Source organism: Seriola dumerili, unplaced genomic scaffold (genome assembly GCF_002260705.1).
Source record: "Seriola dumerili isolate Sdu_G_001 unplaced genomic scaffold, Sdu_1.0 BDQW01000149.1, whole genome shotgun sequence".
In the NCBI taxonomy this organism is placed as follows: Eukaryota; Metazoa; Chordata; class Actinopteri; order Carangiformes; family Carangidae; genus Seriola; species Seriola dumerili.
Genome location: NW_019174404.1, coordinates 20,648,796 through 20,662,449, shown reverse-complemented (window position 1 = coordinate 20,662,449; position 13,654 = coordinate 20,648,796). Strand labels below are relative to the sequence as shown.

Sequence of the window (13,654 nt, the reverse complement as noted above, 5' to 3'; positions counted from 1 at the left end):
TGTGCTCAGTTGTTGTTGGACTCCCTTAGTCCTCACGTCACAATCTCTCTGTTTTCAATGGCACACTAAGATAAAAGCGTGTGCCAGAAATGTGTTCATTCCACCTCCAGGAGGGAAGCTGAAGTCACTTGCAATATGCAGCTGGAAATAAGGAGCATTGGTTGACCCAGGCTCTATGTACTAACTATTACAGTCTTTAGAGCATTGCTGACCTCATGTATGTGCAGCATATAGTGGCACAATAGCACAAATGCTTTATAAAAAATATTTTTGTAACATTTAAATGGGCATTTTGATTGAACTTAGGAAGTGAATAAACCACACATATGGCTATTATTTTATGTCGCTTATTGCATATGGCCGATGAAACGGCAGATTCAGTCATGTTAAACGTTTTGTATCTCGGTTCAAATCTGGTCAGGCTCTCTGTCTGTCTCTGTCCGACCACAGTTCCTGCAGTCAGCAGAGAGGGAGACACCTTTGTGAGCACCTCCATAGAGCAGGCCATCCGTAACGTGGACAGTGCTATTGAGTCCACAAGGAGACGTCTCTTTGATGGGTAAGATAATGACAAACTCACACACACACACACACACACACACTTGTTTGTACTTCTGTCTTTGTGAGGACACACATTGACATACTGTACATATAATGCATTCCCTAGCCCCTAACCACAACCTCAACCATCATAACTAAAGGCCTGACCCAAACGCTAACCCTCATTAACATCCTTCTAACCTCAACTCTAACACACACACACACACACACACACACACACACCTCAAGTCCCTCCAGTGACGGAACCAGAAAGCCACGCTGTTCATCACATGTTAGCAGTGAGGCATTATGTAAAATGAAGCATAAACATATTACGTCCGACATGTGTAATGTTAAACATAAATCTTACAATAAAACTGCAATTTAAGATTGTGGTGAACACTCATACTAACATTTCACAGCACACAGTTTGCCCAAAAAAAGAGGGGTGTACTTTCTTCCTGTGCAGTGTCTGCTCTAGAGAACCGGTCATGTACAGCCATTACTTTGTGTTATTGATTAGGCTTGCATTTAGGGATGTCTCGATCTGATCTCAAAGATCGGTATCGGGGGCCGATCAAGGCCTTTTTTTAACTGATGGGTATCGGTTTTGTTGAGCACAAACCTAAGCCCAATCCTTTGTTTTACATCAGCTGTCGCGCAGGTGTCATAAACGGAGAGCACGATTTGTGGCAAGACGCGGCTAAAATGTCAGCAGTGTGGAAGTATTTTAAATTGTAAAGCAAATGCAGTCCAACAGCCACTTGTAATGCCATGCAATGCGAGCATTTCATGAGGTGGTAGTAACAGAGCTGCGTTCAATACTACAGCACCTAAAAAAAATAATAAATGGAATACAGTGAGTTCACTCAGGCAGAGGCTGCACCGAGGCAACACACACTGGAGGATACTTTTAAAAGGGGAGAAAAATTTCCTCCCCCCCCCCCCCCAGAGTGGGTAATTGAATTCACTTTTTGAATTCGCTTTGGATGACTTGCCCGTTGCAGTGGTAGAGACCACAGGTTTTTGCCGTCTTTTGGAGCTTTTGGAGCCACAGTACGCCCTCCCCTCTCCACACCACAGACATTACTTTACCACAGACATTTGGAGGTCTGATGTTTTCCCCCTGTCATTGCTTAGCCTCACTGCACACTGGATCGCCTCCACTTTTGATTTGAAAATAATTGTAAAACAAAAAACATTGAGGAATTAAGGATTCAGGATTTTTTTTTCTTAATGCATTGCAGAGCTTTTCAATTGTCAAGCATACACATTGGATTGATTTTAATAACTTTTACATATTGAAGTGTGCACTGTGTGTATCAGATCGGGACTCAGTCTCGGCAGATACTTAATATTAAATGACTCGGATCAGGATGATCAGGACAACCATACTATTTAATTGCCACAAAGTCTAAAACTTAATGCAGCTCCGTATACAACAGCACATTTTGGTCATATTTTTTGTACTATGTTGCACTTAAGAAATGTGAAAGTCTAAAAATTAAACGCATCTTTGATATAGATTGTAACTAAACAGATTAGCGCAACAGTCTGCAGCAGCCTTATGTCATCACTCCTTTTACATTTAGACTAATTGAAATATTTTCTCCTGCAGTGACTCAGTGCAGAGCTAACGCTCACGGGGCCTAAGTTAGAATACAAATAGCTTGTCTCACATCATCTTGGCGCATGACTTGCATGTTTGAGTCAGAGCCTTCAGGCAAAGAGTGTGGCCATTCAAAAGGAGTGCTAATGTTGCTGCAAGTTTCAGAGATCCTGGCCAGCACCCCACTGCTTCAGTGCATAGGGATCAGAGTGCTTCAATTAGAACAGTGCTATTGCAGTTATGTCACTGAAAAAGATGTAGGTGGTTTCAGTATAACTCATAAGTGTTTCCATCCTGTTGAAGGATGTGCTGAGCAGTTGTTTTTGTTGGCATGCACATACATACACTCACTCACTCACTCACTCACTCACAAACCCATATACACAGACAGACGTGAAGAAGGGAAACACACACACAAACACACAGTGGTAACCTAAATGAAGATGAGGGGATTTCCATCTCTGTTTAAAGGAGCTATTTGTACATTTTGCTATAGCTACATAGCTAATGTTAGCATTAACAACTGTTTACTCAGCAGTCTTGCCAAGAGCTTCAGCCACAGTTAAATGTACAAGACAAGAGGTTATGATACATCCTCCGAGCAGTGCTACTTCTTCAGGGCAGACTGGACGCTACAGTGACATGCTAATGCTAATCTTGGCTCTGTAGCAATAGCAAAACAAAATAGCTCCTTTAATTGCATTTAGTTTTCATCATTTAAGACCTGGGGAAACACAGATGCACTTTGTTTCTATAATGGACAGCTGCTTCTGTCAACAAACAACATTCAGGGTCTAACTGTGACACTTAGCAGCAGCACAGCCAATGTGCTCTGTGATCAGAGTAACGTGCAGACGAGCAGTCTGCCTCTTATTCTGTGATTGCCATTAAAGGAGCTATTTGTAAGCCTTGCTCTTGCCAACATTAGCGTTGAAAGCTGTTTACGTACCGGTCCAGAGGAAACGTTGTGAGTTCTGCATCAAACTTCCTTCATTCACTCACCAAGAGCAAAGCAACCTTCTCGTTTTGCTTCTATTTCAATCACTTCTTTTCTTCTACTGAAGTTAGCACACTAACCAGCTAGCCCCAGCTCTGTTCACCGCCTCATCACTTTCCGATACCGAGTTGCTGTAGCGTCCAGTCTGCCCTGAAGTAGCAGCAGTAGCACTGCTCAGGGGATGTATTATAACCTCTTGTCTTGTTAACGCAACAGTAGCTGAAGCTCTTGGCAAGACTGGTGAGTTAACGGCTGCTCAGCTGTGTAGCAATAGCAAAACTTACCTTTGATAAGACTTGGCAACAGTTCTCCCAGCTTCACACCAGCGTTACTGTTGTTGGCTGTAGGAGGAAGAGTTTTATTATTTATTACATGATAACATATTTATATCATTATATGTTTCATATTCTACATGTATGTTCTGTGTTTATTAAAGAATATTTGCATATGCAGTATATTGCTCTTGCACCAGGAATCCACTAACAAGCTTTGCAACTGAACACATTTTCTCTTTTTAACACATTAAGATGTGAAATAACGTGTTTGCGTTTCATAGCAGCTTCACTTTCATTATTGCATTATGACATCATCTAAACGTGCTTGCAAAATGAGACGATTTTCGTTTTCAAACACCTGTGCATCTGGCATGTGGTTTAATGGTAAGCCATAACCTCAAGTCAAACTCTGGCTGAGCTTTAAAGGCCGGAGTTGAAAACATGTTTAGAAAATGACTTGAGGTGATAGTAAAGCAGTGCAGTGGTCTTCAGGAGGGAGTGGAAGCAGCAACAACATAGAGTCATGCGCACAAACTCAGCGGTAGGCTTATGATGGAGGAGATCCAACTCATGAGTGAAATGATTAAGATGTTTGTGCATGTTTTGGGCTTCTCCTTGTTTGAACTCTCTGACCTGCTGTAGCTGAGGCAAAGACATTTTCTGGAAAGTGTCAGAGAAAGCTCTGCCTGCTTTTGCTGCCCTCAAGGAAAACTGAAAAAAAAAAATCTATCCAGAAGAATGTGGTTTGAACATGCAATTGTTTTCTTTCTATTTGTCTTTCTTTCACCCTTTCTTTACTCCCGTACATTTTTCTACCATTTCTCACTCTTTTTTTTTTTTTGCTTTTTCTTTACATAACATCGTATTCGTTGTTCCTCCTCCTTCATCACTCTTTTCCTGCTCTCCCACCTCCCTAACACCCCATCTCCCTCATCCCTCATCCCTCCAGTCAGCCTCGTACCCCAGGAGAGTTGCTAGCTCTTTTCCGGTATCCACGGGACCCCTACACGGTGGAGCAGGCGCGAGCTGGGGAGATCTTCGAGCAAACTCTTCTGCTCATCCAGAACCACGTCAACCAGGGGCTCATGGTCGACACCAACGGCACCGGTGAGGCTGATAAACTACTGTGCTACTTCTGAAGGCGTCCAACCAGGATGTCGTACATTTACCCCGACTTTATCCCAGATCACATCTCTCACTGTGCAGAACCTAGACCAGGTTACACTGTAGCTCTACAAACAACAGTAAAGATTCATTTTGGCATTTTGTCTTTATACTAGAGCTGACAGTCGCCTCTTTTACACAGCCTGCTCAAGGCGGGAATGTTGCACCTTTATTCCATATATTAAGGTACAAACAAGGAATGGGGGGGGGGGGCATTGTTGTTGTGCCTTTAAGCCAGCAGCGGAGGTAGTCTGACATCTGTGTAAAAGGGAGAGCTGGACATTGCAGGACAGACGCCGGCGCTGTTGTCCAGAAAGTACACACGGGGGGCGGCATTACGCTAGTTTAGTTTAATTTGGTTTAATTTAGTTCAGTTTAGTTTAGTGTAAACAAGCAAAGGTGGCCTTCTAAAAGCAGTGTAGTGGGATCTCTGTGGAGAGCTAATGTAAAGCTGTGGTTCTCAAGGATCCCCAAGGGTCCTTAAAGGGGTTCCTGGGGGTCCCCAGCAAAAAGGGGAATCATTTATTTTCACTATAATTCCATCCATAAGAAACACAATGACAGAGTGTATGACTGTTGTGGTCATGGGTTTAAACGCTTTTTGTAATAAAACATCTAAAAGCAAAAATCTTATCAGATGGGGGACCCTGGGACAATATCTTGTCAAATGGGGGTCGGTGGTCTGATTTGTTTCAGTTTAGTCCTCGATGTGAACACTGGTGTAGAGAAACACGGGACAGAGAGTGGGGTATTACATGCGACAAAGGTCGGTTTCAGTTACATGGTATGCCCTCTAACCATCAGACTATCATGGCACATTGAGGTGTGTTTTCTTTGTTACATAAATGACTCTGAAGCCCCACCCTCTAACTGAGACATTGTAGATTAACCCTTTTTTTCCATTTGGAACTGCCAATGTGACAAGTTGTAAAGTGCAGATTCAACATTCATTATTATCAATCACTTGAAAGGAAAATCCAGTTCTATCATTGTGGCTTAATTCACCTGAAATATTGTTTAACACCTTGACGGCTGGAAGCTGTGACTTTGAAGTCTATTTATTAAGATATTAAGTCGAGTTTGAGTTTTCTTTAGATTGCGGACGCTCGTGATAATTTAAATCTCTTACACGTTTGCGTTTCGTGAGTGATGCTAACGAGTCTATTTTTCTACACAATCCAAGTATTGGAGACAGAAAACAATAAGCTGTTAGCTCTGACCTTTGAAAACTCAAGAACAGGTTGTTTGACCTGCTTCCTGTATTTCATCACTAACTGTATAGTAATATTGATAAAGCATCACCTCTAGGAGAGGAGAGGAGAGGAGAGGAGAGGAGAGTCATATCGTCACAGGCTCTGAAGGCTCCGTAGGTGAAGAAAGCCAAGTTCTGCTGCTCTCTGTCAGGGCGTGGACGGCCTCAGTGGGCCCCTGGGAGTCTGCTCGCTGGTTTACTGGTTTTGCAGGGCGGGGCCTTTGGCACACCATTGTCGATTATGTCGTATTCAAAGGATGGGGGAATAACCGCTGGAACAGCTTAATGCTCGGAGGAAATGACTGGTAGGTGTTCATACATTTCAGAGAGTATGACACCATCATGATTTCAGCTTTTTTCTGTGGACTCAAGTTGCTCCCGATGATCATTCCCATAGTTTAAGACAAGCATGAAGTGATCAGTACATAGGAGGAGGCTGTACTTTAAGCCATTATTAAAATCCATGGGGCTGTAATATCAAATTGACTAAACAGATGAAAATCACATGTGTTTGTACTTTGTCAGAGAAAACCTGAGATAAGCTTTTATATAAACACAGGTGTCAAGAGAATGGAAAGGTAAAGTTACAGAATACAGACTTTTACTCAGATGATTTTCTTCATCTGTTCAGTGTTTACATGTGTACTGCTCTCATCAGGTGACATTTAAAGAAGCTGTGGGCTGGGAAAGCCACAGGCAATGACCAATACCAGTAATCCAGTGAAGTCTCTGGGTTACTCTAAACAACATACAAATCAATGGACACCCACACTCTCAGATATAGATGCATATGTACATACTGTGCATATTTATTGGTGTTGACAAATTACAGAATTCTTGCAGTGTAAACATAACATCGTAGAGTGTCACCGTGAACTCAGTAAGAGGCTCCCCTCCTGTTTCCTAAGCGAAGTCTCATGCAGCCAGTAATTCAATTCTCAACCACTCTATGAATTACCATGTTATTGTGAGCAACACTTGGCTGTGTGTGAGCCCTCCATCTGCATGCCATTTTCTCTTAAGCGTGACCCGAGGCGTAGAGGACGTAATCACAGAACAGTTGACAAGGAGCCCATAAACAGTTTTATTAGGCCCTGTGTCACAGCTCACAACACTGAGCTACGTTCACGGTCCAGCACGGGGACAAATTCTAGGATGTTCTGTGTTTGGTGTGCACATTTCCTCAATTATGCATGCATGAGGTCGGGAGAGCACGGGTTAATTTGGATGTTTATACGCGTAAGCATCTGTCTTTGTTTGCATTCACATATGCATGGAAAAATACCCTGTGGTCCAAGGAAGAAAAGCATGAAAACACTCATTGTAATGGAGGGTTAGATTTAACAGCTCAAAAGGTCAAATGTGTACAGTTGTGTATAGAGTCTGTAATTATACATGATGTCTCATGTGGTGATCTATAAATGTATATAGCCTATAGATATAAAATCGATTCATAAAGGAGAAATAGGAGTGAAGAGCTGCAGGTTGTCAAGAGGGAAAGACTAAGGTAGAAAACAGTGTTGTAGGAAGGGGGGGGGGGGGGGGGGGGGGTAGAGCTCTGTGAAATAGGAACAAAGAGAGACAGTGTTTTCATTACTTATGCCAACAACCAAATGTTCATTGTTGCACTGGCCCCAAACCAAGTTAACAGAGAGATTTCTGCCCGTCAGCAGAAACAAATGAGCTGTTTTTATTGTAGCTCTACTTCATCTGGGAGGGCAATGCCACAGTTTCCCCATTCTCCTCTCTGCCCACACACACACATACAAAGCCACACGCCACACCAATAAGTGTGTGTGTGTGTGTGTGTGTGTGTGTGTGTGAGAGAGAGAGAGAGAGAGAGAGAGAAAGTGAGTTAGAGAGAGGGGAGTTTTAGAGTGGAACTCGCACCTATACCTCAATGAGGTTGAGGGCACACACTTAACACTTGTTAAGTTAACTTGTTCTTATGCATAACCAGAACACCACATTGCTAACACATCACACATCACACACACACACGCACACACACACACACACACACACACACACACTGAGGCTACATATTGGTGCTTTCACATTTCAAAGCGAGTCAGGGCAGGTTAGTGAAACAGAGAGGTTCTTTCCAGTCTGAGTGCTATAAAAAATATTTTATCAAATATGTACAAATGTGTATATATATATATATAATATGTGTGTGTGTGTTTTTTTACAAATCAAATATAATTTTTTTTCATTATTTTCATAAATCTGTTGCCTGTGAACATTTATCTTAATAACATGTTGAATTTATGTTTCCTTTCCACAGCGTTTCGCTACAATGACCTGGTGTCCCCCCACTTCCTGGATGTGATCGCCAACCTGTCCGGCTGCACGGCCCACCGCCGCTTCAACAACTGCTCTGATATTTGCTTCCACCAGAAGTACCGCAGCCACGACGGCACCTGCAACAACCTGCAGCACCCCATGTGGGGCGCCTCGCTCACCGCCTTTGAGCGACTCCTGAAGTCCGTCTATGATAATGGCTTCAACCTGCCGAGAGGTGCCACTGAGCGGCTGCATAATGCGTTCAGGCTGCCACTGCCGAGGCTGGTGTCCACCACCATGATCGGAACCGAGACCATCACCCCCGATGACCGCTACACTCACATGCTGATGCAGTGGGGTCAGTTCCTTGACCACGACCTGGACTCGACGGTGGCTGCACTCAGCCAGTCGCGGTTCTCCGACGGCCAGCTGTGCACTCAGGTCTGCACCAATGACCCACCGTGCTTCCCGATCCAGTTCCCCCCCAACGACCCACGGCAGCTGCGGAGTGGCGCCCGCTGCATGTTCTTTGTCCGATCCAGCCCTGTGTGCGGCAGCGGGATGACGTCTCTACTCATGAACAGCGTTTATCCAAGAGAGCAAATCAACCAGCTGACGTCTTACATCGATGCTTCAAACGTCTACGGCAGCTCGCGACACGAATCGGAGGAAATCCGAGACTTGGCGAGCCAAAGGGGTCTGCTCCGGCAGGGCATCATACAGAGAACAGGGAAGCCTCTTCTGCCATTTGCCACCGGACCACCAACTGAGTGTATGAGGGACGAGAACGAGAGTCCAATTCCCTGTTTCTTAGCAGGAGACCACCGCGCCAACGAGCAGCTCGGGTTGACCGCCATGCACACGGTTTGGTTCAGGGAACACAACCGCATAGCCACAGAGCTGCTGAGGCTCAACCCCCACTGGGACGGGGACACCATCTACCACGAGGCTAGGAAGATAGTGGGGGCCCAGATGCAGCACATCACCTACAGTCACTGGCTGCCAAAGGTAACAGTCTTTCTTTAATCTCTTGTTTCTGTGATTGTTGCTCAAGTTGATAACGACAAGACGATTACATCCCTTTTCCCGTCTCCTAGATCCTGGGTGAGGCGGGCATGAAGATGATGGAGTCGTATGCCGGTTATAACCCTAACATCAACGCTGGCATCCTCAATGCTTTCGCCACTGCTGCTTTCCGCTTCGGTCACACCCTCATCAACCCGATACTCTACAGGCTCGATGAGGAATTCCAACCCATCCCCCAGGGACACATCTCGCTGCACCGGGCCTTCTTCTCCCCGTTCCGCATCGTGAATGAGGGCGGCATCGACCCCCTGCTTCGCGGGCTCTTTGGCGTCGCCGGTAAAATGCGTGTGTCCACGCAGCTGCTAAACACAGAGCTGACGGAGAGGCTGTTCTCAATGGCCCACGCTGTGGCTCTGGACCTGGCTGCCATGAATATACAGAGAGGAAGGGATCATGGGATACCGCCGTACAATGATTACCGGACCTTCTGTAACCTGACCTCAGCTCAGACGTTTGACGAGTTGAGGAATGAGATTAAGAACCCGAATGTCAGAGAGAAACTACAGAGGTAATTATAGACTCAAGATTATTATTCATATTTTTTAGAGTCTTACATAATGTGGCTTGAGACCAGTATAGCTACTGGAACCAGCTAACTGTGGGCTAAAGTCATATCTATGAACACTTGAGTTACTTCAGGGAAGCTTGTGTTACATAATGATTCTCAGCTGCACCTTATCGTCACAATTTATGGTCCCTGACTCTTTGTCCTGTGTTGGCAGGCTGTATGGCACTCCGCTCAACATTGACCTGTTCCCTGCCCTGATGGCTGAAGACCTGGTTCCTGGCAGTAGACTGGGGCCCACCCTCATGTGCCTGCTGGCAACTCAGTTCAAACGCCTGCGGGACGGTGACAGGTACAGTAAGATCACAAGACATCTCATCTCACCAACACATTTCCTGATGACATGAAGGAATTTCTCCAGTTCACCCAGCCGGTCACTTTCAAGGGGACTTGCTGGTCGTTTTTATGAAGCCTGTGCTGAGGTCGGCTATTTTATCGTGATAAAAACTGAGGCCAGTGTATAATAATGATTCAAGCTTCTTAGCGATATTTTTCGAGAGGATCGTTCAAGATTATCAATTACATTTTTATGCCTCTGCGTCAGCACCAGCCAGGACGGCAGTCATTGTGTTTTTGGGTTGTCCATCCGTCACATTCTTGTGAACGCAATATCTCAGGAAAGACTTGAGGGAATTAGAATTAGGTGGTCAAAGGTCGAAGGTCACTGTTAACTCACAAAACATGTTTTTGGCCATAACTCAGAAATTCATTCACTATTTATGACACAATTAAACACAAATGTCTATAAGGATAAAATGAAGTGATGACATTTTATACCCAAAGGTCAACTTCACTGTGACATCATAATGTTCAGCAAAAACACTTAATTCAATGCTGTAACTCAGGAAGGAGAGATTGTGACCATGTTTCCTGTAACTTGGCTGGTTGGTGGAGGGATACAGTTGCAAGGCAGTAATTCTGTTATTGAGCTTAAGACATTCAGCTGATCCTTGTCGGTAAGTGCAACAATAGTATATTGTATTAAACCTCTGACAGTCTCGCTTTTAGGAATCATGTAACACTTAAGACTTCTTCATCGTGTCAAAGTGAGAGGTGACAAGAAATCTATGTCACCCACCCCCCCACCCCCCACCCCTCTTGTACAGATTCTGGTATGAAAACCCAGGTGTGTTCACTCCCGCCCAGCTGACCCAGCTGAAGCAGGCCTCTCTGACCCGGGTGCTGTGCGACAACGGGGACAACATCACACGCATCCAGCAGGACGTCTTCAGGGTGGCGGAGCTGCCCCACGGCTACGGCAGCTGTGACGACATCCCTCAGATTGACCTGCGCATGTGGCAGGACTGCTGTGAAGGTGAGAGGATGTTAGTTACCAGGTTACTTTCATTATTTTGCTTCCTGTGGGCCTCAGACTCAGATAAGCAAAATATTCTGATGTCTTCTGTTTGGACACTGTTGTGTTATATATCATCTGTCCACACTCAATAACTCATACCGACAAAGTGTTTTCTTGCTCATTTCATTTATTTAAAAATGTGCCGTTTGTTCAAACCCATTCACACACATAAGATCAGATAATTAGTAAGAGCTCTTAGTATGAAGCAGTCTAATACAACTCCACTAACTATAACTTGGTATCAACAAAAGCTTCAATAAGCCTCCCTTTCAAAGAATATGTTCATGCTAGTATCAGTTTACATGAGTTAGCTGCAGATGTCAGTCACAACTGCTATAAAAAGATGTGCAGGCTGTGTTTCCATATCCAGTGTTAGTGACATGTTCTGAAAACACCATAACCTCTCGCAGCTCCATCTTTCATCATCTCAGCTGGTTTTTGAAGCCTGCGTCTTTTTTCCATGTTGAAAGAACACCTAGTTTAACAGCGCAGGAAGTTGCGGAGACGTCTCCGTCACCGGCTCACACTGCTCCACTGTCTGGGGCTGTTCTGTAAAATTAAAGCCGTACAATATCCTCACCTTTTGTTTCCCTCTGACAACATCTCCCTCGAGGCAGCTCGGCTTCACAATAATCACCAGTTATATGCTGCAATTTAGAAACCCCCGCCCCCTCTCTGAAAGGAACAGGGTTATTCTTTGACCACAATTTGCTTGACAGCACTCCTAACTCCTGGATTTCACTCAGTGTAAACGCTGCTTGACTCCGTATCAAACCACAAAGAAGAGCCGAGTGGAGAAAGAAATGTTTTTTATCAAGCTGGAGCACCTCAAAATGAAAAAGAGAAACAGCGTCAGCGTCTGTCAGAGGTTGATTTTAAAAAAATAAAGTTTGAAGTCAAATGCCATGAGATGTCATGATGGCATTTCTGCTCTGCTGGATCAGCACCCCCTCCTCCTCCTGAACTCTCGTCATAGAGCCGAACGTTGTGCTTTTCACAGACTGCTCCGGCTAATTGCAGGGGTAAGAGATGGTATTTGGAGTTAGGTCCGGGATGTTTAAACATTCCGCCCGTGGGTGCAGCTGACAAAGCAAAAAAAGGAGGTGAATGAAGAGGCACCCCCCGCTGTTATTGTAAACCAGCATGAGGGTTTAGAGTGATTGTTTGCTTTGTAGCATTTATTTAGAAATATGATCAGACGTGAAATGAGCAAGTGTCTTAGATTACAAGGGATAATCTCAGGTTTTAGATGAACCCTCTTGACCTGTGAGCCACGCAGCGACTGTGACTGAACAACGAGCATCTTCACACTGAGCTTGGAAGTATGAAAATGTAATCAGTGCTCCACTGTCTTTGGATTTTAAGTGACAAAACGTGGCCATTTACTGCCCACTATCACACATACAGCCTTGGGGCAGGTAAAGCAGGTCGCCTGCTTATCAGAAGGTCGGTGGTTCAATTCCCGGCTGCTCCAGTCCACATTTCAAAGTGTCCTTGGGCAAGATACTGAATCCAAAACTGCCCCCAATGTATGATTGGTGTGTGAGTGTGTGTGTATGGCAGAGAAGCGCTATATGTGCTATATAAGATAACACTTCATTAATCCTAAAGGGATATTAGAGTGTTCAAGCAGCTTACATTCAAGACAGATACCAATAGAAGTAAGAAAATCATTTCAAATAGAATATTAATAATAATACAATAACAATAAAATAAATAGCAATAAAATGAAAATGTATTTACAATGGTTGTATAAACAGAAGGTATATGGTGTGTGTTATATATGTTTACTTTACCTGTTTTTCAGGTTTGCCTTAAATGCACAAGATTAAGATCAAAAACATCAGCGCTGACAAATGAAAAATTCACAGTCAGCTAAGTGTTTTTTTTTTTGGGTGGGGGGGGGGTTTATTGGTGCAAAAACAAGACAATAGGGTTTATCGACACAAAGACTGAGACAAAATATGAATGAACAAAAGATTATGTATATTACAGAGTATTATATGTTACAGTGTAGTCCATTTACATACGGCCTCAGCCTCCTTGCCTTTTTACATTTGAACACAAATGAAGTCATGTAAGAAGTCACGTGGTTGTGTGTGTGTTCAAGATTCTACCCAAAAACACCTATGATATCACATGAATGGGCTTCAGCCACCAGTGTGACAGGACTCAATACAGTTCCACACAGTTAACACTTGACGTGTCACGTTAATGTAACACCAAATTCATTTCAGATATTGATTAAACTGTGTGTGTGTTTTCTAATGGACAATGCCACAGTGTATAATGTGTGAATGAATAATGTACATAGGGCTGCATTTGGGATAAATGAACTCTTGCCTGATGTAGAAGCATGAGGAAAATGATAATTCATTATCATTGTAGAAAACAATGTAAAGGGATTTAAAANGGGTGGGGTGGGGGTGGAGGAGTTACTGTAGTTGTTTTCGTCTGTCTGTCAGTAAAGCTGCAGCCAGATTCACAGTTGTGTTTGGCTCAATTAACAGAGAGGACACTGCT

The 13,654-nt window shown here is 43.9% G+C and overlaps 1 protein-coding gene across 1 annotated transcript in view; it reads left to right on the top strand.

Moving 5' to 3' along the window:
* Positions 1 to 13,654, top strand: part of pxdn (peroxidasin) — a 56,092-nt gene that overhangs the window by 36,991 nt on the left and 5,447 nt on the right. The window contains exons 14-19 of the mRNA XM_022750408.1: positions 451 to 559; positions 4,371 to 4,528; positions 8,125 to 9,131; positions 9,221 to 9,717; positions 9,932 to 10,066; positions 10,881 to 11,089. Coding sequence (XP_022606129.1) covers positions 451 to 559; positions 4,371 to 4,528; positions 8,125 to 9,131; positions 9,221 to 9,717; positions 9,932 to 10,066; positions 10,881 to 11,089 — 2,115 coding nt within the window. The remainder of the gene's footprint in view (positions 1 to 450; positions 560 to 4,370; positions 4,529 to 8,124; positions 9,132 to 9,220; positions 9,718 to 9,931; positions 10,067 to 10,880; positions 11,090 to 13,654) is intronic.